Consider the following 25390-nt stretch of genomic DNA (forward strand, 5'->3'; position numbering starts at 1 on the left):
TAAAATAAAAATTTTAAATATTTACATATAAAGAAAAATAAACCCTAATTTTGGCTAATTAGCCAAACCCTGAAAATTTCGCCAAAAACCTAAACCGTTTGCCACAAACCTAAACCTAAACCCTCTCAAGCCTTAGGAGCATAGTAATTCACTGTTAAGTTATCCCCAGCAGAGTCGCCAGCTGTAGCAACCTGCCTAAAAATTTTACTTAGAGAGCCGCCACCTATTCTAAAGGGCGAATAGGAAATCCTACGTAGTTAAGAGATCAGGGTAAGATACTATATTCAGGTCGAGGGAAGGTGTTAGGCACCCTCAACCCTTCCCTATTGGCTTTGAATCTAAGGTAAAGGTTTGTGGCTAAAATTATTGAGGTTTATAGCTAAGGAAGTGAATAGGGGGGAAATTGAGATTTTGAGGAAGGGGACTCGCCTTGTTGCCAAGTGCCTACGTATCTCCTTAGGGAGAATCAGAGTCAACGTAGTTCGGGGGACGGGTTGTACGCCCTAGAATTGATTATAGAGATTGTGTGAAGTTGTTTTGAAATTGTTTTGAAATGCGAAGTTCGAAGGTATTTTGAATTACCTTATCGTAGTTTGAACATCGCAGGGTTGAAAAGATGAAAATCTGTAATTACGTGGTTTAGTGTTTTGGGCGTACAACCCTGATTTCATATGGCACTATTAACCGCAATGATCAATAGGTTTGATCACCATAGTTAAAAGATTAGGAGGTTTGCACCATTACCAATTCAAATCGATTGATTCGATTATCACTAATAATGAATTAACGTATTTTATTATTTTATGAATTTATCGTTATCCCTCATAACCGATAGTTTCGATTTACAAATAATAACGAATTGATAAGGGTAGATACGCTAATCATCATAACCAATAAGATGGTTAAAACCATATAGCAAAATAATGTGTATTTTAATTTATAGGATTTGATTAATTAAATTAATCGATTATTAACCATCGCGACCAATAGATTTAGTCGGAACGAATAATAAATTAAATCCTAATATCTTTGATACTTTGGGCAAATGGGATTGGGCAAACCCTAATAGTATAAACCTTTATGGGTTTTATTGTGATTTTATAATAATTAAAATTAATTAAATCAATTAATTCGAATAATCGAAATAATCGAATAATCGGGAAAATTCCTAACCCTAATCATAACCCTAGCCCTATTTTATATTCTAATCCTAATTAAATTATCCTAATTAAATTTAAATTATATACATAATTACAATTCCATAATAATATATATATAAAAAAAATATATACAAAGAAACCTGGGCACTGATTGTATGTGGACGCCTTTGAGGCTCCATGATGCACCTCCACCTTATATGCATCAGATCTAGGATGATGCTGATCCATTGGCCAGATTGATGAGGCGCATGGTGAACCCTGGGGGCTGAAAGACACTGAACCTACAAACAAACAGACTCACAGAAAATGAAGAAAATATATGAAGGAGGTGGGATTCGAACCCCTCCCCCTGCGCTCGCTCGGATCCTTAGGAAGCACTGTTTCTCCACTCAACCACTTGGTATTCGCTGTTATCAGCGCTAGTTACAAACAATATATACAAAAAAAAACGGATAAAGAAACTAAAAAAAAACAAAAAAACCAAAACGTGCATTGCCTAGTCTTCTTCGTCGTTGAAACCTGCAGAGGTATTTTTGCAGCGTCTTTCCGAAAACCAGCTGTAAAAGCTAACAAATATTACATCTATAATATACACAAAATCCTCAAAACAAGCATGAAAATAAAAAAGGAGACCATGGCTAAACTCGTATCATTATCACGATTCCAACCATGCCCTTATTTCGGCCCAATTTATCCCGTATCAGAAAACCCCAAAAGAAAACCCTAAAACTCAATAATGGTGGATTGTTATATAAGCACGCAAAGAAACAATTACCAACCCAGAAACGATGTAAACCTTGTACCAATCAATAATATCAAATCAAACATAGTTTTGGCATGCTAAATCTACGAAAACGAACGTAAGTTTCATGTGAGTAAACCGTGACCAGTCTCGACGTGACTCTTGATGTTGCGGCCTTGGAGGATCACCGAGAAACCTTCTATCATGTGCCAGGAATGTCTTTTGATCACTAGGACTCCTTGAGTTGCCCTTTATTATTGAATTCGATTTTCTTTTTTTTTTTCTCTTGAGTTTTCACGGTTATTGGAGGCCGAATCCTCCTCTTGCCGCGGCCAATCCCCCTCTCCATCTCAATATCTTTTTGCCTTTATAGCTGAATGTATTAGGTCAACCAAAATTGTTCCAAATCTTTTCATTATGAGAGATTGAGTTTTTCCTTTTTGGTTTGATCTTGTGCAGTTTAGGGATGCTGAATAGAATTGGAAACTTTTCCTTCTCAATTTGATTGTGCTGGTTTTACCATGTTGTGATGTCTTCACGTGTGATTTGGTCCTCTCTCCTTTTTTTGAGTTTTTTTTCTAATGATAACAATAATTATAATGATAAAATATTTACACTACTAATATATTAATAACACTAATCTAAACTAATAATGACTAATGACACTAAATAATGATAATCAAATAATTTTAATTATACAAATATCATAATACTTAAACATAATAATAAAAATCTGAAGTTATAAAACTAAAATATTAAAAATGAAAAACAAGAAAATTAACTCTAAAACTATAATAATGTAAAAATCTAAAAAAAAAGAAGAATATAAAGGAGATGAGATTTGAACTCGTGACCTCTCACTCGCGAGTTTCATTTCTTACCAACTATGCTAAGTTAATTTATTTGAAATAAAATGGCGTTTGCAAATATATGAAGGCAAATTTTGGAGCATGACAGTCGTCCCATACAATTGACATCTTTTAATAAAATTCTATGCACATATTAGGTCCTGATCAATTGACATCGAATTAGATAGTCCTTATGTTGAGCTTTGCAATTGTTCCAGGTCAATTAAGTATCTATTTAAATATATCAATAAAGGTCCTAATCGAGTTACAGCAATCATCTCTAATCTAGAAAATTGTAATAACAATTCAGGAACTCCAAAGCAATTTCGTGATGAAATAAAAGAGTACCTTGATTGCAGATATATTGATCCATCTGAGGTTTCATGGAGAATTTTCCAATTTAATATGTTTTTAAGAGCATCTGTCTTCAATGCAACCTTCTCATTCTGCAGCACCAGCTTGATCAAAATGTTATGACATCTTGCTTAACATCTGTCATGAACTATGTTTTAGCAAAATTGTTGTCAATCCTAAAATCATGGTACTAACGATCTCTCCCTTTGGAAAATTTTGGCTAAAACAACTAAATCACATTTAATTCTAGAGATAGGAATAAAACCACAAACACAAGTTTCATGGAAAATTTATAAATTCTATAATCACATAATTACATCATCATTTTAGTATATTAACACATCTCAGTAGCTTGTACAGTCAGACAATTTTTTTAACACAACTTAATAGCCTATACAATCAGACAGAAACATAGAAACATATATCAGGGATATCATGTTGTTTCAGATCTATCATCGATTACTCCCCCTGTCTTACAGAACCAATTCTTGTCACAGAAAACTAATTCTCCCCCTCAATCAAAAGAAAAAACTTTTCTTGGAGCATAAGAAAACCCACCTGAACTCAAGCCTGAAATATCCAAGTTTAACTAATTAGAAGACCATGCAGTAGAAGCAGCACAAATAACTCAGAGCACAGTAGCCAAGGTTCTCCATAAACCTCAACAGTCAGGATGTTAGCACATCTGGTAGAACATCATTCACACATCAGCGGAAGCAATAGCAGCAGTAGCAGTAAGCAGCAACAAAGAACACTAACTCCCCCTAAATAGTTTCATATAGCAAAAAAACTAAAGTAGACTCTTCTATTTAGCATGTAAAGACGTGCAACACTTTTTACTCCTAAAAAGAAAAGAAACAAACTAGACTGCAAAACCTACTGAAAACTACTAACACACATATACTTCCCTTTTTATCCAAAAATTGACAAAACAAAATGAGTGTACAAAGACACTAGAAATAAAAATATAAATTTTCTTTGTACTTTTCATTTTGACAAAAAATAGAAAAACTACCAAATTCTTCCACTCGAGTCCTTGTAGTGGACCCAATCATTATCAGTATCTGAGTAAGAGTCTTGAACATGATTTTTCTTGAATGACTTCGTCTTTGACACAGATTTCTTCCTTGTTACTGATGCTCCAGTGCATGTTCCAAAATTGGACTCAATCTTCTTTGGATCATTATTCTTATCTTTCTTGGCTTTCAGCAAGAGATCCTTTTATCCTCAACATTTAGTTTAATTTGCTCATGTTGAGCGCAACTTTAGAGGAGGAACAACTAGTAAGGTATTTTAAATGCAAAGAGAGTTACCTTGATTGTAACAATTACTTTCTTGTAATGACAACTTAGTTAATAAGAGGGTGTTTTTGAAAAACGCTAACTCCTTCTTAGAAACACTGCACCACTTACCATAGGAGACATATACTTCCTTTGTTCAGCTTTTCTCTTTCCAAGCATTGACTAGTGAAAACAAATGTTCCAAAATTCGAAATGACATTATCTATGTCATTGGAACATGTATCTCTGAATTTTTATGCATTACTAGATGAAAAAGGAAGAGATGTTCTTGGCGAACCTTCTAGAAAAGCAATTGCTCCAAGTCTTCAGCAGTACACAATTCCCAAATTATCCTTGAAAACTATAAAAGTGGATAGTCTCTAAGGACTTAAAAATATCTCCAAGATTAGGATAAATATTATAGCATGTAGTAAGGCTCTTGACAAGGAAATGACCAGTAAAATGATCTTTAATCTACTATGCACGCTGACAACCTTGAATATTTGGACTTAAGACATTTTCTACAGTACAACGTTAGGACATTCTGTTGAACATTGTATTCCTTTTGCATCCAAAATAATTTGGGAGTAAAAACCTCCTTCAGCATAATACTTAGCCCTTGTTGAAGGTTAGAATTAGCTTATCGTTGATCCAAAGGACAAAAGTTATGTCTAAATAGAAAACATTTTCTATTTATATTATCATACTTGGCAAATAATTTTACTCCTAAATTCACCATAATCATATTTTTCATCTTTGAACCAATAGGTGATACAAACTCCAAATAATGAATTCCCTGAGCTCTGGAGAAAATATTTTTGACTTGGAAGTTATCTGATTCAGTGTCTGCTGGCCTTTTAGAATCAGTCACACTTTTGGCGAGTCAATCTATTTAGATGATGTTCCAAAATATGATTGGACATCAGTCCCTTTCTCCATAATTGAACCATTGACTTTCGTTCTGGAGCATACAACCATTTTGCTGTCAACAGAGTACATCCTTTTGGTATCTTTAAAGGAGATGATGAAGATCTTTGATTTTTCTTAGATATGAATCAACTAGATGATTCTTTTTAGAAAAATCATTAATAGCCTTAAAGGCGTGCCTTTGTTTGTCAACAATCTGATGTTACCATTTTTTGTATGACATGTGGGTTTCATCTTGCTTTGATCATTAAACATGTAGATGAGCAAATGGATTCTTGAGGTACCACACAAATAACAAGTGTTTTTGAACTTAGCTCCCTTGTCAGTCTTCATTCATCTTATTAGTGACCAGACAATCTTCCTTAATGAAACTTGTCTTCATACCTTGGTCACACAACTAACTTACTAGACACTAGTTCTTTTAGCAAGAAGAACCTTATCAAGACTAGAAAATCTTGTTCCATCCAATTTTTCAATTGTCTCCACTTTTGACATCATAAAAAATGGAAGATGGAGTGATACATAGAGTTTATGACTCTTTTACTCCAGTCATGTGTCTAGAACAACTAGTGTCAAAGAAGATATACCAATCTTCTTTTGCAAAAACAAACTCTGAGGGAAATACCTTCCTTGAGTTTTATCCCTTGCTTGGTCAACCTTTTGGATAAATATATGTCTTGAGAGTAAAGTGGCCTGTTATGCTCATCTTTTCCCACAAAAGCTTTCCATTGTTCTTAAAAAAGATTATTGACTCGTTGTGAAGGGGATGTAGTTTACCACAATGCATCCATGCAAAGAAAAAGAAAGGTTGTTCAAACACAACACACAAACAATTAGATGTTTTTCTCGATATTAAACATACATGATACATATAAATCAAGTTAAGATCCTCTCTCTCTCTCTCCATTTTCTTCGTTATTAATAATACACATATCTAAGACATATGACACATATTTAGTAATTATTAACTTTATACGTATAAAAGTAATAAAATTTTCCATTCATTTTAAGAATTGAAGAGGATCTCCATAACCATAAAAACCATTTTCAATAGGCATCCATTCATAAAGTTTAGTACCATATAACTATTAGCCATTAATATTATGTATGCACAATTATATTCTAATTTTGTTATCATTCTAAAACCATCACTCAATGCATGAATGAGGAAAATTAATCTAGCAATAAATAGAGTTTAAACATAATTATGAAAATGGGAACAAAGTAAATGATAAAACAAAGTACAATAATTAGAGAAAAAAGTTAGGCATGTTATGTCCTCATCAAAAAGAAATCATTTGGTGTAAATAATGAAATTTCAGAAGGTGCACTCCCTCCTGTATATGCGGTTCAGCTCATGGTTGTTGGTTTGAGTACGATTCGTCCTCTTCCACATGTTATCTACATTATTGATGCTCATGTTTTTGGAAATTTTTACACGTTTATTTTGTGTAGTCTATGCATGATGTATTAAGATATATACATGCAGCTCCGTTCATTTTAAACCTGTTTTAAAAAATCAATCTAAATTTCGATTTGAATAGTTCATTTTCAAAAAATAGAATTAAAATACAGTTAACAATATTTGAGTTTTTTCTTTTTTTGGGTTTTCGATATTCTGAATTTATTTACCGTTTTTTTAGATCCGCTAAAATCTAAACACAACTAATTATAAGAATATCAATAGAACGAGACGAGATACATATTCACTTTGTCCTCGCCTCCAAATCTATTCACCATCTCCATTCTAGAACTCCACTCTCTAAAAAAATTTGTCATTCATTCTCGTCCCTGCGGATCCCCACGATTCTCGGAGAGTTCTATAACCATAATAAATTAGAAATAAATTTATTTCTTTTGATTAAATTAATAGAAAAAATTTAATAAATTTTCAAAGAAATGTAAAAATTAATCTTTAAATGTGAATCTACAACTTTGACAATCCTTAGTTCATCATCATGAAAGTCTTAACCACCAAGATTTTTAAACTTCAAAAAATTTGTAGTAATAATTTAGATTTCTCTCTTTTCCTGACATCACATATACATTTTATCTTTATAACATAAAAACAAAAGAAATATAAATTTAAAATTGTATCATTTTTTATTTTATTTTATGGAAATTAAGACGGACCACAGACTCTGCATGACGAAGGATATATTCTCCATCTTTAGTTAGTGTCATGACCTCTCGGCTCGAAAGCTTGGAAATATCAAATTTGATTCCTAGTAGGAATAATAATTGGCCAGTGTCATAAGCTCTCGACACGAGTTCTAGATTATTAAGGTCTATTTCCCTAAGAACTAGCGAAAAGAAGAAAAAAAAACTTTGTCAGAAAAGAGAAAGAAAAAAAAGTACAATTAAGAGTATAAATAAGAGTATTAGTTCGTCCAAATAATATATGCCGCTACTACTCAACTTAGAGTTTCATCATATTTCAGTAAATTATCGATCAAGTCCATTGCTTTTTAAGAAAAGGTAGTTTTAACTAATCTTTCTCATGATGTATCCTCTTAATTTCGTCAAAATAACTTCTAAATATTAGAGTGAATTGCACTTACCTTAACTATTTTCATATTGTTGTTGTTGGTGTCAGTTGGAACCTTTACAAAAAGATGCTAAGAACAGAAGTTTGGAGCAAGTCAAAAGAAGAAGCCAGGAAGCATTGTTAAACTCGAGAGATCCTGTTGAAATAATCAAGATGATTGACTCGATCCAAGGGCTAGGAATTAGCCATCATTTGGAAAATGAGATCAATATACAACTTGAGAGGATATGTGATTGGGATGCTTCTAGAAACCTCTTTGCAACATCCATTAAATTTTGTTTACTTAGGCATAATGGTTGGCCTATATGTTCTGGTAGATCAACAGAGTGCTTCTTATGGACATTGGGTATTTTTCCAGAACCATGTTATACGAATTGTCGTATCGAACTTACAAAAGCCATATGCATTTTGGATGTTATTGATGATATCTTTGACAATTATGGAACATTAGATAAACTTATTCTTTTCACAGATGCAATTAAAAGGTATGCCTATATATAGTTTGTATGCAATTAAACATAATTAACTATGGAATTATTTGAAATTAATAATCAAATTGTTAAATTGATTTTGCAGATGGGACCTTGAATCAATGGAGCAAGCAACTTCCTGAGTATATGAAGATATGCTATATGGCATTATATAACACATAAGGCTGTTAATAGGGAACTTGTGGCGAGAACTCAATGGCCTTGCCATGACCAAAACGTTGCCCTTATCTGTTGTCAAAGCTTCTCTTAACATGGCTAGAACTGCTCAAGTTATATATCAACATGGAGATGATAAAAGCACATTTAGTGTTGATGATTATGTGCAAACATTGATCTTCACATCAGTACCTACTAGTCATTTTTTAGTCACTACACAATCTTATATCAATTTCATACCACACACAATTGATATATAATTTTTCATCTTAAATAGCTAGTAGGCAATGATGTGAAGATCAATGTTTGCACATAATCATCAACAGTAAAAGTGCTTTTATCATCTCCATGTTGATAAATAACTTGAGCAGTTCTAGCCATGTTAAAAGAAGCTTTGACAACAGATAAGGGCAACGTTTTGGTCATGGCAAGGCCATTGAGTTCTCGCCACAAGTTCCCTATTAACAGCCTTATGTGTTTCCTTCCTTCATTTTCATCTGTAATATTATTCTCTCCCATCAAGCATTGTATGCTGCTAGCATTATCCCCTCTTTCTTGTTCCTCCTGAACATCAAAATTTAAATTCAACATTTTACAATTTTTGTCTATAACTCAACACTTTTTTAAGTAGTGATATGAGAAATACCGTTGAAGTTCCTAAGTCATCCCATAGCCTAAGAATTTCTCCGGCGCAAGTGAAGAGTCTAGGATACGGTCTCATCATGGAAATGGTTTCCTTGGATAGACCATCACCAATGAGGAAAGCAGCATGCACCATAGCCATACATGATCCAACAGAAATTGCTCCATTATCCAAATATGTCCTAAAACATGGCACATATCCACTATTGAACCATTTCGCTTCTTCCAAATATGCATCAAACATGTCCATCCACTACATAAATTAAACACTAGTATCTAATTATAAAATTCTATAATGCTACAAATAAGTAATGGATAATTGGATATTCATATTCTTACTGTTTTTTTTAAGTAAGAAACAACAGTTAGCCCATGTTCTTTCAGAATTCTATATGAAATTTCATTTGTGGTGTTATATAATGCCATATAGGATATCTTCATATACTGAGGAAGTTGCTCCATTGAATCAAGGTCCCACCTGCCAAAAAAAAAATTATTAACTCCCTAGTTAATTATGTTCAATTACACACCAATTATATATGCATACCTTTTGATTGAATTTGTGAAAAGAATAAGTTCAATACGACAATACGACAATTTGTATAACATGGTTCTGGAAAAGTTCCCACTGTCCATAAGAAGCACTCTGTTGGTCTATCTCTTGCAAAGCTTAGTTTGTCTATAAGTCCCAACTCTTTCCACCACCTAAGAAAAACAAGTAGAATTTTTATAAATGGCATTTCTCGAAACATATTGTTTACATTATGGTGTATAATCTTGTATGCATTAAGTCACCTGCATATTTCTGCTAATTCTCTTCGATGTAGTGATTGAGTCATATCAAAGTCTAACTTTGCCAATTCCGTAAGAGCTGGTATTTGGTTATTCGTTTGGCTATATTCATCCATGTAATTTTTAGCTTCTAACCTTGCCATTCTTAGGTGCTTTGGAAGTGTTAAAGCTCTATCAATGTGTTTACCAACCTCACTACTAAGGTGTGGGATTAACTCGTTTAAGCGAGTCCTTGAAAATTTCAATGCTCGCTTTAATATTTCTTCATCTTCTGTTCCTAAATATGATGCCTCATATAGGCTCATCATACCATGAATATCTTTGGTGAGTGACTCTTTGAAATCACCACCACTCTTGTCTAAAAATGTTCTAAATATGTCTGCAAATGCAATCAAGGTATCACATTAATCAAAACATAAGAAAATTTAAGGGATATATATACATAAATTTCACCCTAGATGCTAGTAGAATATACCAGAACATGTAGGCCAACCATTATGCCTAAGTAAACGAAATTTAAGGGATGTAGCAAAGAGGTTTCTAGAAGCATCCCAATCACATATCCTTTTGAGTTGCATATTGATCTCATCTTCCAAATGATGGCTAATTCCTAACCCTTGGATTGAGTCAATCATCTTCATTGTTTCAACAGGATCTCTCGAGTTTAACAATGCTTCCCGGCTTCTTCTTTTGACTTGCTCCAAACTTCTGTTCTTGTCATCTTTTTGTAAAGATTGCAACTAACACCAACAACAACAACATGAAACATAGTTAAGGTAAGTGCAATTCACTCTAATATTTAGAAGTTATTTTGACGATATTAAGAGGATAGATCATGAGAGATTAGTTAAAACTACCTTATGGTCCTTATCTTTAAAAGCAATAGACTTGATCGATGATTTACCAAGTATAATCCTTGAATTTGAGTTTTGAAGCGATAAGAACCTTGATTGATTAGTGAAAGTCCAAGAATTGCGACAAGAAAGTGAGGTTGTGAGATATGATGAAACTCCGAGTTGAGTAGTAGCAGCCATTATATTTGCAGGTATAGATTATTTGGACAAACTTATGTTCTTATCTTAGTTCCTTGTATTAAACACTATTGTCAATCTAACACTTACTTATACTCTTCTGTTCTTTTCTCTTTTTGATTTATAAAAGAGTTCCAATTAAAAAGGATGTCAATTTACTTATGATAATGTAATTCTATGTGAAGATTGTCCTTTTTGGAGTTTTAAATATAGAGAATGATAGGTGCGGGAATAAGAGGAGCTCGAGGTACAGTCTAGCTTACATTGACTTAAGTCTAATCAGATTTTTTTTAAATAAAAAAAATTTAGTCTTTTTTATAAATCTATTTAATTACAAAGTCTAAACCACATATCATAAAAAAGTCTTTTAATCTTATTAGGTCGGCCTATTTTAATAAATAAAAATAAAAATATTATTATTATTATTATATTTTATTTATAATTTAAAATAAAATACAAAAATAAATCTTAGTTATCTTCAAGAATTTATGGTGGTTAAGACTTGCATGAGCTTGAATTTAGAATTGTCAAAATAATAAATTCATATTAAAAGATTATATTTTAAATTTTTTTTATTATTATTTGAAATTTTTTCTATTAATTTAATCAAATGAAATATAATTTTTTTAAATTTATATTACGGTTATCGAACAACTTAAGAATCATACCGATGCGTCGGGATGAGGATAAAAGGAAAAAATCTTCCATTAACAGAGATTTGGACTAAGAATAGTGAATAGATTCGAAGCGAAGACAGAGGCGAATACGCATCCTGTCCCGCTTCATTAACATCCTTATTATTAGTTATGTTTAAATTATGTTGAAAGTGTAATTTTTTATGGCAAAGCAATTCAATATAGTCTATTTTTGTCGAAAGTACACTGTCAATTCGAGGTTGAAATTCAAGTTGAACGTATTTTGATTCTATTTTGTGAAAACGACTCAATTCAATTTGAATTTTAGATTTATTTTCCAAAACAAATTCAAATTGATCCGAGATGTATATATATTTTAATATTTTTTAAAAATTATATATTGCATTAATTTATTATTTGTTAATCTTAGATCTTTTATACTATTTATTAGTTTATTTTAATCTCTTTTTTTTATTCTTTCATTTGTTTTGACTATAATAGATTTTTTTCATGTTTTAATATAAATTTTTAATATATTATATATTTCATCAAACATAATATTTTTAGTATTTTTGTAATATTTATAAAAATATATAATTTATAATTTAAATATTTAAAAAATCAATCCAAATTAACTTGTATAATAATGAATCGAATAGGATTTTTTTAATTAGTCATATAAAATCAAATTTAATTGCAAGTAAGCTAATTTTTGAATTGGATGAGTTGTTTTTTCATCTCAAAATCAATTCAAAGTGCATTGCAAATACATCATGCATAAACATAAAAGACACAAAATAACATGTACAAAATTTTCCAAAAGCATGAGCGTCAATAATGTAGAAAACATGTTGAAGAGGATGAATCATTCTCAAACAAACAACCACATATTTAGACTCTATCAGGCATGAGCTGAACCGCATATACAGGAAGAAGTGCATGCACCTTCTGAAATTTCATTATTTACACCAAATGTTTTCTTTTTGAGGACATGAGCCTAACTTTTTTCTATAATCAGTGTAGTTTGGTTTTTGAGGAGGACATGACAAGCCTAACTTTTTTCTATAACTTGTATAGTTTGGTTTTTTTGTTTTTTACTTGTTTTTATCATTTACTTTGTTCCCGTTTTCATAATTATTTTTAAACTCTATTTATTGCTAGATTAGTTTTCTTCTTTCATGCATCGAGTGATGGTTTTAGAATGGTAACAAAATTAGAATATAATTGTGCATGCATACATAATATTAATGATTAGAAAATATTCTGAATGGATGCTTGTTGAAAATGATTTATATATATCATGTATATTTAGGTTTATTTTCGTATGATATTTTTTAAATTTATGATTTAGAGTTTCTAAGTATTTATACGACAATAAGACATTTTTTATAACAATTATTTCAATACCAACTCATAGTTTATTTTCATATGTTATTTCATATAGCATTTCAACTTATATATTTTTTCACTTTTATTTTTATTATTTTAACTAAAATTCATTTTTATTCTTTATAATTTTAAGTATTTTAAATATACATTCTAATATTAATTTGTGTTAAATATGTTTTTGTCCCTCTAAATATAGCCAATTTCGTTTTTAATCTTTTAAAAAAAATTCTTAAAAAAATAGTCCTCCTAAAATTTTTCATTCATATTTTTGGTCTCTCATGTCTAACACGTTAAAAGAAGCTGGCATGACACGCCACGTGGTTATGCCAGCGTGAAAAGATGTTGACGTGTCATACCACAGGGCCAAAATCAACATCACACTTGAACTCATAAAATTTCGCAACTAATCGGTAGTTAAAATTGTAGCTAATTTGTAGCAAATTTATTTCAAAAAGTCTTGTTTTAGAAGAATGTAGTATGCATGATAGATAGAATAAGAAGGGACCGAAAGAAGAGAAATAGAAAAATCATTGTTGTAAAGATTTCTACTTACAAGTCTATGCATGATAGATATTCCTAGAAATAACTCAATGTTAATAGTAAGTAATGTTGCTTGTGTGTCTGTATTCGATTTCTGCAGAGTAGGTATCAGGATCCTCTTTTCCTTCTGAACAGGGTGGTTATATAGTGAAATTGTACTTAGTGTGGGAGGGTTGGAGATAATTTAGGTAATGCCTTGATTGAGGAAATTTTCAATAATTTAGGTAATGCCTTGATTGAGGAAATTTTGAAAATTAAGGAGTACATGAGTTGTAGTTAAGTTCCTGCAATTTATAGAGTGAGAGTGGTGAGCTGGTGTTGTAACCCAAAATTTTCCATAAAAAAAATATGCACAACATCGTTTCTTCATTTATAGTTGTGAAATTAAAAAAATGTATCATATATGTTTATTTTATATTTTTGTCACTAACCATTTTGATTAGTAATTTTAATTTTAAAATTCAATTTAATTTGAATTTTAAAATTAGAATTATTAAGTCATGTGTATATATTTTATTTTGCATTTTTTGTTATTGTTTATATTATAATTTCAAATCAAAGGAGAGGTTTTTTGGTTCATTTGTTACAAAGTCCATGATCAATTCAAGTGTCCAAGTTCTAAAGTCCATTTGATTATTCCAAGTTCTAAAGTCCATTTGATTATTTGTTGGTCCAATTTATTTTCAAGCCAGCCTTTATTGTCAAATTTTCAAGCCAAATTGTTGGGGTCCACATAATTGCATTTTCACGGTTTGTCATAGAGAAAATCCCCAATTCAATTCCACTATCTCACACCATTCTATCTTTTAGAACTCACTAAAAGACAAAAGTTCACAATTTCTTCATTCCTCACCAAATCACTCGTTTTTCACTCCCTCCACTCATCCCACTACCCTGCACATACACCAAACTTGTTGTCCAAACCTATGTTGTTGTCCCTGCACAAAGCGGTCCAAACTTTCCTCTAAATGGCAAAGCAAAACCTGCATCAACAAAGCCTTTTGTTAGGTTATGAAGAATGGGACAAGAGGGAGAGAAGAAGCAAAATTCGTACCTACAAACTTGTTAACCAAGTTTTGATCCAAATGAAAACTCTACTCTGCCCTCACTCTCATCACACTATAAAACAAGCTGCTCATATTCAAAGAAAAAGGAGGAAGAAAATAGCCTAGAAATTATGCCAAAATCCATTGAAAACTTCCTCCAACTTCATACTTCAAACCTCATTGTGAAATGCCTTCATCAACCTTCATTTCACAAAAATAACCACCAATGTTTGTTTCATAAACCATACAACTCAACCTTCACCTCCATTCACTAATTCATACAAACCTCATCTTCTTATCAATCCTTTGATCTTCATAGACCCTTTAACCATCACCAAATAAATTGGTTCCAAGCTTGCAATGTACATATTCAATGAATCCAATAACCTGCACTAAAAAACAGAACCAACAATCAACACTCATCAACACACATCACCTTCAAACGGTTGAAACCAAACAACAACACCTTACACAACTCCGAGTCATGACGATTTCACAGCTTCATCAGTAGCAACGCATTTCAACTCCACTTCAACAACAAACATCGATCATCAAATCGCATCCGCAACCATTCTGTGACACATCAACAACGCAACAAATCGGCCGAAAGCTCCACATTGTAGCCGAATCCAAGAAGAGGTGCATTGAGAGGAGAGATTAAGAGTTGAAACCGAGAGAGATGAGAAATTGGGTGAGGGATTGGAGTTTTATTGTTGTTATTAAAGAATAACAGAAGAATGTGTTTGGAGATGAGAGAGGCCGGACAAAAGTGAGGTGGGGCGGCATACTTCATTTGATTAGATTTAGGGTTTGTTTTGTTAAGTTAGTCATTGGGCTAGTGTTTATTTGAAGCCCATTTCGGTTTACTGATATTGCACCACACTATGCGAATCACACCTCCCTCTGGCAGCTCTCAATTGTTTTGGGCTTGCCGCATTTAAAGCCCGATGATTTCTCTTTAAACACCCATGTTCAAGAACAACACACCCCCTCCTAGGGTTTAGTTCAAAAACTGTTGGGCCTGCAACTTAAAGTCCAATATGATTTCTTTTATATCATACCTCCATTTTATTTATGAAGCCCATTTTATTGTTTATTTCCTATTTAATTTATTTTGAATTAGTTTCTTTACTATTATGTTTTATTTTTATTTTCTAATATCATAAAAATATCAAAAATATTAGTTTAGTCTTTTAATCCCAATATTAGATAGATTCTTGTACATAACAATAGTAGGACTTAGAATTTAGAATTTCCCCTTTATAATACAATTAGATTTTCCATTCACTCATTTCTTTTTCAGTTTTCTAAAACACTTTAATCATACTCGAATCCTTAAGGAAGAAAGTATTCAGATACCTCCACCTTATGAGGGAACATATAATGTACTATCCATTAAAAAAATATTCAGTTAATTTTTTGTTAGGCATTGGTTCTGCTTTTAGTAGTTGGAGGTTATAGTGAAATGTTAGATGTTAGTATTAGTGAATTGTAGTTAGAGATAGTTAGATGGTAAAAAAATTGATAGTGTGTTAGAAACTCGGTTGAATGAGTTAGTTTGTGAGTCAATTTGTTATAGTTAGTTTAGTTTGTTTTAAACTAGGTTGTTAATATTATTGGGAAAACAACTAGGTTAGTTGTGAATTAGTTTAGCAAACATTTGAGGTTTAGTTAGTAACTAACTGTTAGTTAGAGGTTATGGTTAGTTAGGAAAAGTTAGTTTAAGCTATTAGGGACTGTTAGGAATAAAACAGTTAGTAACATAAGTTAGTTAAAACAGTTAGGGCTGGAATTTTGGTTCAAGTATTTTGATTCATACTACTCACATTTGATATATTTTCTTCTTATTTGCTAGTAGGTAATGATGTGAAGATCAATGTTTGTACATAATCATCAACACTAAAAGTGCTTTTATCATCTCCATGTTGATAAATAACTTGAGCAGTTCTAGCCATGTTAAGAGAAGCTTTAACAACAGATAAGGGCAAGGTTTTGGTCATGGCAAGGCCATTGAGTTCTCGCCACAAGTTCCCTATTAACAGCCTTATGTGTTTCCTTCCTTCATTTTCATCTGTAATATTATTCTCTCCCATCAAGCATTGTATGCTGCTAGCATTATCTCCTCTTTCTTGTTCCTCCTGAACATCAAAATATGAAATATATTATTGATCTAAATTAAACTTAGAAGTGTTTAGTAGTGATATGAGAAATACCGTTGAAGTTCCTAAGTCATCCCATAACCGAAGAATTTCTCCGGAGCAAGTGAAGAGTCTAGGATATGGTTTCATCATGGAAATAGTTTCCTTTGAGAGATCATCACCAATGAGGAAAGTAGCATGCACCAATGCCATGCATGATCCAGCAGTAATCACTCCATTATCCAAATATGTCTTATAACTTGGCACATATCCACTATTGAACCACTTGGCTTCTTCAAGAAATGCTTCAAATATGTCAATCCACTACACCAAATAATCAACAATAATTGATTATTATAACAAGTTACTCTTATAGCTAAACTTTGGTTTAAATTAAGTTGAAGAATATTTCAGATTCTTACTGTTCTTTTCAAATAAGAGACCGCGGTTAATCCACGGTCCTTCTGAATTCTATATGCAATTTCATGAGTGGTGTTATATAAGGCCATGTAACATATCTTCATGTATTCCGGAAGGTCATCTACTGCATCAAGATCCCACCTACAACAGAAAATTCGCTTAATATCAAACAATCCATATTTCAAGGCCTATTTTTTTAAGTTTGAAATATCGGTCTTGAATACATAAAAAATTTATAGAAGAATACCTTTTAATTGCCTTTGTGAATAGAACAAGTTCTTCGAATCTTCCATAAGTGTCGAAGATATCATCCATAACTAGCAAAATGCATATTGTTTTGGTAAGTTCAACGCGACAATTTGAATGACACGGTTCGGGGAAAATCCCCAATGTCCATAAAAAACACTCTGTTGGTCTATCTCTTGCAAAACCAAGACTGTCTACAAGTCCCAACTCTTTCCACCACCTGCATATTTCTGCTAATTCTCTTTGATGCAGTGACTGAATCATGTCAGAGTCCAAATTTGCTAATTCCAAAAGAGCTGGTATTTGGCTACTTGCATGGCTATATTCTTCCATGTAGTTTCTAGCTTCTAACCTTGCCATTCTTAGATGCTTTGGAAGTGTTAAGGATCTAACAATGTGCTTGTAACCTATTTGAGGACTCATGTGTGAGATTAACTCATTTAGATGAGTCCTTGAAAATTCCAATGCTTTCTTTAATATGTCTTCATCTTCTGTCCCTAAATATGATGCCTCGTATAAACTTAACATACCCCAAATGTCATTGGTTAGTGACTCTTTGAAATTGCCACTCTTGTCCAAAAACTTGTTGAAAACGTCTACAGCCAAACAACAACATTAAGTAAGTTTAATCAATTTAGCAACATTTTTTTTATATAACAAAGATCGTAAAGAAATAGAAGACAAACAGTACAGAAATAGAAGACAAACAGACAACATTTAACAAAATGAAAATGTAATATACCAGAAGATGTGGGCCGGTCGTTATGTCTGAGTAAACGAAATTGAAGAGATGTTGCGAAGAGGTTTCTAGAAGCATCCCAATCACATATTCTATCAAGTTGAATATTGATCTCATCTTCTAAATGGTGGCTAATTCCTAGCCCTTGAATTGAGTCAATCATCTTCATTGTTTCAATAGGATCACTCGAGTTTAACAATGCCTCTTGGCTTCTTCTTCTGCATTGATCCAAACTGCTGGTCTTGTCATCTGTTAGTAAAGGTGACAACTAACAACAACAACATGAAACATAGTTAAGGTAGGTGCAATTCATTCTAATATTCCGAATTATTTTTAACTCAATTTTCATATATACTCTGTCACTAAAATATTATACTGGATCATTATACCATTTTTATTCATGTGTATAATTTTAAAATTAGTTATGATAAAAGCTAAAATATTTTTAACAGTATAACAGTTATAATATTTTTTTAGACACACGGTTATAATTTTTTTATTGTGAAAAACTATGAACATTTAAGAGGAATGTTAAATAAAAATGTTGGTGGAGGCTTCAATTTTGTTAGATAAAAACTATAGAAGAGTAGCGTGATAAAAACTATAGTTATTGCTTCTTATCTTAGATTGTAGTATTTAAGATGTCATTGAATAAAATGACATTTTAATTCAAATGTGAAAGAAATTATATCTTCTTTTCAAATTCCCTCATTTTCGAGGAGAGCTATGTAGTATGGATCGATCTCTGGTTTCGACAGAGGTAGTTTTAGAATTGATTGGATCTCTGGTTTCGACAGGGATAGTTTTAGAATTGATTGGATAGTTTGTTCATATTGTAGTCAAAGTTTGTCCAAACATGCAGTAGTTGAAGTAGCCGAAGTCTGTTCGAGCAAACAAATGTTTATTTATATAATATGTTATGTAGTATTTATATAATATGTTATGTAGTAGCTATGTATGTCATGTTTCAAAATTATATATCATCATATATAACATACATATAGTAGTCTATATGTAAGTTGCTCTATCATTTGTTAAGAGAGAGATTGGTTGTTAGTTTGTTTTCATTTGTAATCATTTAACTTCCATTGAAAAAGTGAATACAATAACCGTATAAGTATAACTATTCTGATTATGTCTCTAATTCTTCCCTCTTATCTCTCCCTTTGATTTGAAGGGTTTTCTTGATAACTCTCTTTTTGTCACAACAATACTTCATTCTTAACATTGGTTATCACAAAAAATTAAAATGGATTTTTAGATGAATTTTAGAGCTCCTTTGTTTCAATTTTAAAAAATGATTTTATAGTGTTATATGTTTTTGTTTAAAAAATTATAAATTTAAAATAAATTTAAATAGTTATTCTTAAAATATTAATTTTGATATTTTATTATTTTACTATAATTTTTATATTAAGTTTTTATAGAAAAATTTATTTAAGTTTAACGCTATTCCAAATAGCTTTTCATTAAAATTATTTTTCAGAGAACTATTTTTAAAAAAATTGTAATTTCTACTATGTTTTAATCTTCAATAATTTATATTTATATTTCAGGATATTAAAATTAATCTTTTAATTTATCAACAATAAATTTTAATACCTTTTAATATTTAAACATATAAAAAAAATCCTATTTTTTCAAAGTTAAAACAAACAAATTCTTACTTTCTTTATTTTCTCTTTTAGTAAATGAATTAAACAATTCAAATTTTAAATAGACTTTTCTGCTCAATTCTTGTCCAATAAATAGTTTTAAATAATGACACAAATTTAAAATTGGTATTCTATTAGAAAAAAAAGAATATGGATTCTTTGTTGTAATCCGGATAAGAGTAGTTTAATTTATTTATAATTTAGTTTTAATATATATATATATATATATATATATATATATATATATATATATATATATATATATATATATATATATATATATATATATATATATATATATATATATATATATATATATATATATATATATATATTATGTTTACTCCAGGAGTAAGTTATTATAACTTACTCTAAATCTAGACCATTGATTCTTTTCAATCTAGTGGTTAAAAATAATAAGTAATTAAATGTGGAGAGAGAAAATTATTACTTATTATTTTTAACCATTAGATTGAGAAAAATCAATGGTCTAGATTTGGAGTAAGTTATAATAACTTACTCCTGGAGTAAATATAACCCTCCTTATATATATATATATATATATATATATATATATATATATATATATATATATATATATATATATATATATATATATATATATATATATATATATATATATATATATATATATATGTATATATATATTATTCATGTTATTGAAATTTTAGTCATGTTATTATATGAAATTTAAAGTTTGTTTGACCATCGATCTACTCGTGCTTTTTGCTATAGAATTTTCAAATGTTAGATAATTTTAATTGATTTGAATGTCTCTATCTTAAACATAGAATATAATTGTATATTGAGTCAACTATTTTGTAAAATAAGTACTTAAAAAATAAAATAAAATAAAATATTCAATTTTTCTGTTTCAATTTTACTTTCTACTCAATATTACTTAGATCTTTGACAATTCAATATCTTTTAAACTATATTTATAATAAAAATATTATTTTTTTTCTCTTTTATTTACACACACTTCTTAATGTATAAAAAATACTAATAAAATCACACATTTTAGAACAGAAAATGATATATGATGAGAGAGATTAGTAAGAGGTACCTTGTTGTCATTTAGAGCAACGGACATAATCGATAATTTACGATGCAAGCTTCCAGATTTTGAATTTAGTAGCGATAAGTTCCATGAATGATAAGTGGAAATCCAAGATTTACGAGGAAGTGTGTTTGTTAGATATGAAATTTTAAGATTAGTAGTAACAGCCATTGTATTGGACTAGTACTCTTGTTTGTCTCTCTTCCTTATATTGCCCACTTATATAGACTCTATCTACCTTACATAATTGACTAGCTATTCTTTCCAAGCCACCTGTTGGACTTTCATATGTGTGGAAAGTTTTAATTATTAGTGTGACTAACTTTTCTTTTTGTTAAATGCATCTAATCTAATGTCCTTTAATGCATCTAATTTATTTTTTATTTTTAAAGAAAGTTTTCAATTTCCTCTCAATATATTTAATTTTGTCAAAGTTTTCTAATAAATAGTTCTGCTATAGAATTTCTTATCCCATTCTATGAATTTTCTTATCCCATTCTATGAATTTCACACGCACTTGCGAATCGGTAAAATTAAAATCCTATTTTCGTACATGTATTTCTAGAAGTATTTTTTTTAAAATTTTGATTTTTTCTGTAGATGTATCTACGAAAGGATTTGAAAATAAAGTTTTCTTTAGATGTATTTACGGAACATTCTGTTATATTTTCAAATGAATTACATTTCACTTCTAAACTCCAATATTTTAAACAAAAATGAAACATCAATTATAGTAAATCAAAGTTATTGGAAAACCTCAGTTACACTATTTTGATTTGCTATAATTTGATGTTTCATTTTTGTTATAAAAATTGAATTTTGGAGCGAAATGTAATTGATTTAAAATATAACAGAATATTCCGTAAGTACATTTACGGAACATTCTATTTTCAAACTCTTCCGTAAATGTAGATATTGAAGATTTCATGAACTTGAGATTTTCCTAATTAATTGAAAAAATATCAAGTTTAACTATGTTTTAATGCTTCCGTAGATGTTTCTACGAAAAAAACTATTTATTTACAAAAATATTTTCGAAAGTACATCTATGAAAATAGGAAATACAAATGAAATTTCGTCAGATACCTAATAGATTTATGGGGTTTATTGAGAAATTCTCGTGAAAGGAATTGATAGCATGTTGGTGGTAAATAGGGAGATGCTTTTGCTAAAAACTAAAAGCCAACACTATGTACAGTTAAAGCTGATAAAATAAACCTGTACAGTTAAAGCTGGTAAAATAAACCTGGCTATGCTGGAAGTATAACAAGGCTTTATTCTATTATTTTTGTACTATTTTGTTTCACTATATACTTTTAATTAACATGGGATTCGTGATTAGGTAAGCAAAAATGTTGTGAAAAAAGTTTTGAATTTTCTAAAACATTAATATTGTTGAAGAATGTATATTTACATATTTCATTAATACAATGTAGATTGGAAATTAAGATTGTTTTGTTTTATAATTTGGATTGAGTCATAAAATATTAATTAATTTGGTTAACAAATATGTAAACTTTTATTCAAGTTTAATTTCTGGTTTTTGGATTAATTTGTTTTATGTTTAAAAAGTTTAAAAAATATTTCAACTGATTAACATTATTCTAAAAATGCAATAAATACTTTTTTCTTTAAATATAACGAAAATTAAGTTTTGATATAAATTATATAAGTTGCATTAAGATAAGGATTATGAAAACAAAAATTAATCTAATTTATTAATTTGAATGAATCAAAATTTAATAATTATGATTAATTGTTCTTATTTTTCATAATAAATAAATATTCTCACGTGTTCGAAAATCGGAAATAAATGCTTTAACTCCGTGAAGGATACATAAATGAATAGAGTTTAATAATTGTTTATCTTAAATGGTGATTCCATTCTTCTTTTCGATGGCGCGGGGTGGACCTGCAAGGTTAGCACTCCAACGCTCAAGTTAGTTCAAATTTATTATAAGTTTAATGAAAATAGAGATCAGAGACTGTACCTTGTTCTTCACATGTGAACTAGTTTTACACTTTGGGTCAAGTAGAGTGGATTTGAGATGGACTGGGCCTTGATCATTTGGTTCTTTTGTCAGTCTTGAATAGTTGTCCCTAAGGCTTTGTCGGGAACTAAAGGAGCTGGGGGAGCCTTAATATCATTAGGTGAAATAAAACTGAATGATTAGGATATGTTTTTTGAAGAAGTAATGGAAAACAAATACATTTAATGCGGTCCCATCGACGAAACACTTTGCTGCCCATTCTTGTCACGTACAGTGACGTGGCCAACTAGGGTATGGCACAATTTAGAGAGTACTTTAGTCCACTCGAGTTGGCAACCATGTGGGAAAATCTAGTTGTTTATCTTGTGATTTTTGTTCATAGTTGACCTTGATCCTTCAACTGTCATTTCTTATAAATAGATTGAGTTGAATATTTAGAAGTTTTCGCAACCTTTTATCTTTCAAGCTTACAGTTACTTTCCAAAGATACGTCTTCGTTTCTTTTTCATGCGAATAGGACTAGAAGTGATTCAGAGATCCATTTAAAGTTTTCTCCCTTTTCATTCCTCCTACTTTATCAATCTCTCATAACCAGGTACGATTACAACTCAAGATTTTCCTTCAGCATTTCCTGCTCTATTTTGACAGTACCAGGCCAAAGAACCTCAGCTGATAAAATATCTACACAAGGTACGCAGTCTATCTACACATTTTACATCATTTGAAGAAGAATATGTTCCCCGCAAACAGAAATTCAGAGCAGACCTCCTATCCATTCTTGTCAACTCAAAAACAATAGGGTTTAACAGAAGAGTGATACGGGAGATCTCGTTTCCCCAACATTTAGGAGGAAAAAGTTTACTTCCTAGAAATCATCCCAAAATCTAATTGAATGTTGCCCATACTGCACTACTTGCAGGAGGACAAACTCCCTCTTAATGAAGGGGAAGCGAGGAAAGTCTAAAAGCAAGATGTCAAGTACTTCATTCTCGCAAGAAAACTTTATAAAATGGGGAGAGCATCTTAAATTATATGCCTCTTGGGAGAACATGAAATCAACTTAGTACTTGCTGAAGTGTACAAAGGAGTTGGCGATAGTCATATTGGCGGGAAGGATTTGGCCTATAAATTGCTAAAGGCATGATACTATTGGCCCACCCTGATGAAGGATAGCACTGCTTTTGTCAAGAAGTTTGGCTAGTGTCAAAGGCATGATGGCCTTCATCACGCCCCAGCCGAGCTTCTTCAGTCAAAGACGTCACCCCGATCTTTCTAACAATGGGGGTAGACATCTTAGATTTATTTTCTCTGACATCAAGCCTGTTAGACGATATGAATGGTCTAGAGGGGGGTGAATAGACCACCTTTTTCAACTTAAGAAAATTTTAGACTTTGAAACGTGACTTCCCTGAATCACTTAATCGTCTCCGAACGATCGAGTTATCAGGGACCGGATATGTGCACTAAACCGAATGGATGAAAAACGGAGAATTATGAATTACGTTTTAACGAATTTATCAATTAGATCAAATACACACTTAATAGAATATTACTCACAATGAACGTTTATACCAAATTTTGACCAAAAATTGATTGAGTAATTTTATCGAACACTTTGTGATCGATATTCACAAGACCTCAATTTTTGCTCAACAATGGAAATTTAACAAAACGAATAGAAACAAGATAAAATTAAGAACGATAAAGAACACGAGATTTTTTAAGTCAATTCCTCTATCGTCCTCGCAGGAGTACGTCTGCCCCTAATTTCAAATGAAATTAGGAAAGTTTTATTTGATTGCAAAATGTTTAACAAGGATAGAATTTACCAATCACCAACTACACATATGCAGTAAAATTGAATACAATTCGATCCTTCCATTGATTCAAGTTGAATCATGTCAATGTCAATGATCTTCACCGATCAAGACCCCGATCCTTCCTTTTCAATCCTCCGGTTGTAGCAAATTTGATGAGCGGATCTTCAATCCCCCAATTCCTTATGCTCAGCTGAATTGATTACCAAAGCGAAGCGATCGTCAAAAACCTTCGAATCACACCTTTGATGTAGAAGGAAAAACGCTAAGGTTTTATACAAGAAACACCCTCAATAATCTTCACCCGAACAAGACGAATGTCTACCGTCGAACCTTATCAACGCACGTTCCTTACTTTGATCGAAAAAGATGATTATGTGTGATTTTCGATCAATAAGCGAAAGGTTGAAGATGAGAAGAATCCTGAGTATATCTTTCACGTTTCTTGTTAAAATGCTTAAGAATGATCAATTGGATATATATACCACACACTTTGCATAGGCCAATTAAAACACAGCAAAAACCAGTATAAGAAGCGATAGGTCGACCTGCTCCCCTGCATAGGTGGATGAATTCTTTTATTGATGTTGTTAGTTATACATTGTTATATTATATATATTTATAATGATGTGAATTTTCACCCCTTCTGTTTGAATGTTACCTTTATATTAGTAATATGCAAATGATCCGAAGTAGCTAAGATGCGGAGTTTATAAGAAGTA

The 25390-nt window shown here is 31.0% G+C and overlaps 1 protein-coding gene and 1 pseudogene across 1 annotated transcript; both read right to left on the reverse strand.

Annotated features, from left to right (window-relative positions):
* Positions 1-8770: 8770 nt before the first annotated feature.
* Positions 8771-11144, reverse strand: LOC131635833 (probable terpene synthase 11; annotated as a pseudogene).
* A 5229-nt stretch (positions 11145-16373) lies between these two features.
* LOC131635823 (probable terpene synthase 11) lies at positions 16374-21035 on the reverse strand. Its single transcript, XM_058906470.1, has 6 exons — positions 20867-21035; positions 18128-18392; positions 17387-17981; positions 17142-17280; positions 16795-17043; positions 16374-16719 (listed from the first exon to the last, which is right to left on the reverse strand). Exons 1-6 carry the CDS (start codon positions 21029-21031, stop codon positions 16426-16428), a joined length of 1707 nt encoding a protein of 568 aa, XP_058762453.1. The 5' UTR covers positions 21032-21035; the 3' UTR covers positions 16374-16425.
* Positions 21036-25390: the final 4355 nt, after the last annotated feature.

This window comes from Vicia villosa, unplaced genomic scaffold (assembly GCF_029867415.1).
Source record: "Vicia villosa cultivar HV-30 ecotype Madison, WI unplaced genomic scaffold, Vvil1.0 ctg.001555F_1_1, whole genome shotgun sequence".
NCBI classification, from domain to species: domain Eukaryota; kingdom Viridiplantae; phylum Streptophyta; class Magnoliopsida; order Fabales; family Fabaceae; genus Vicia; species Vicia villosa.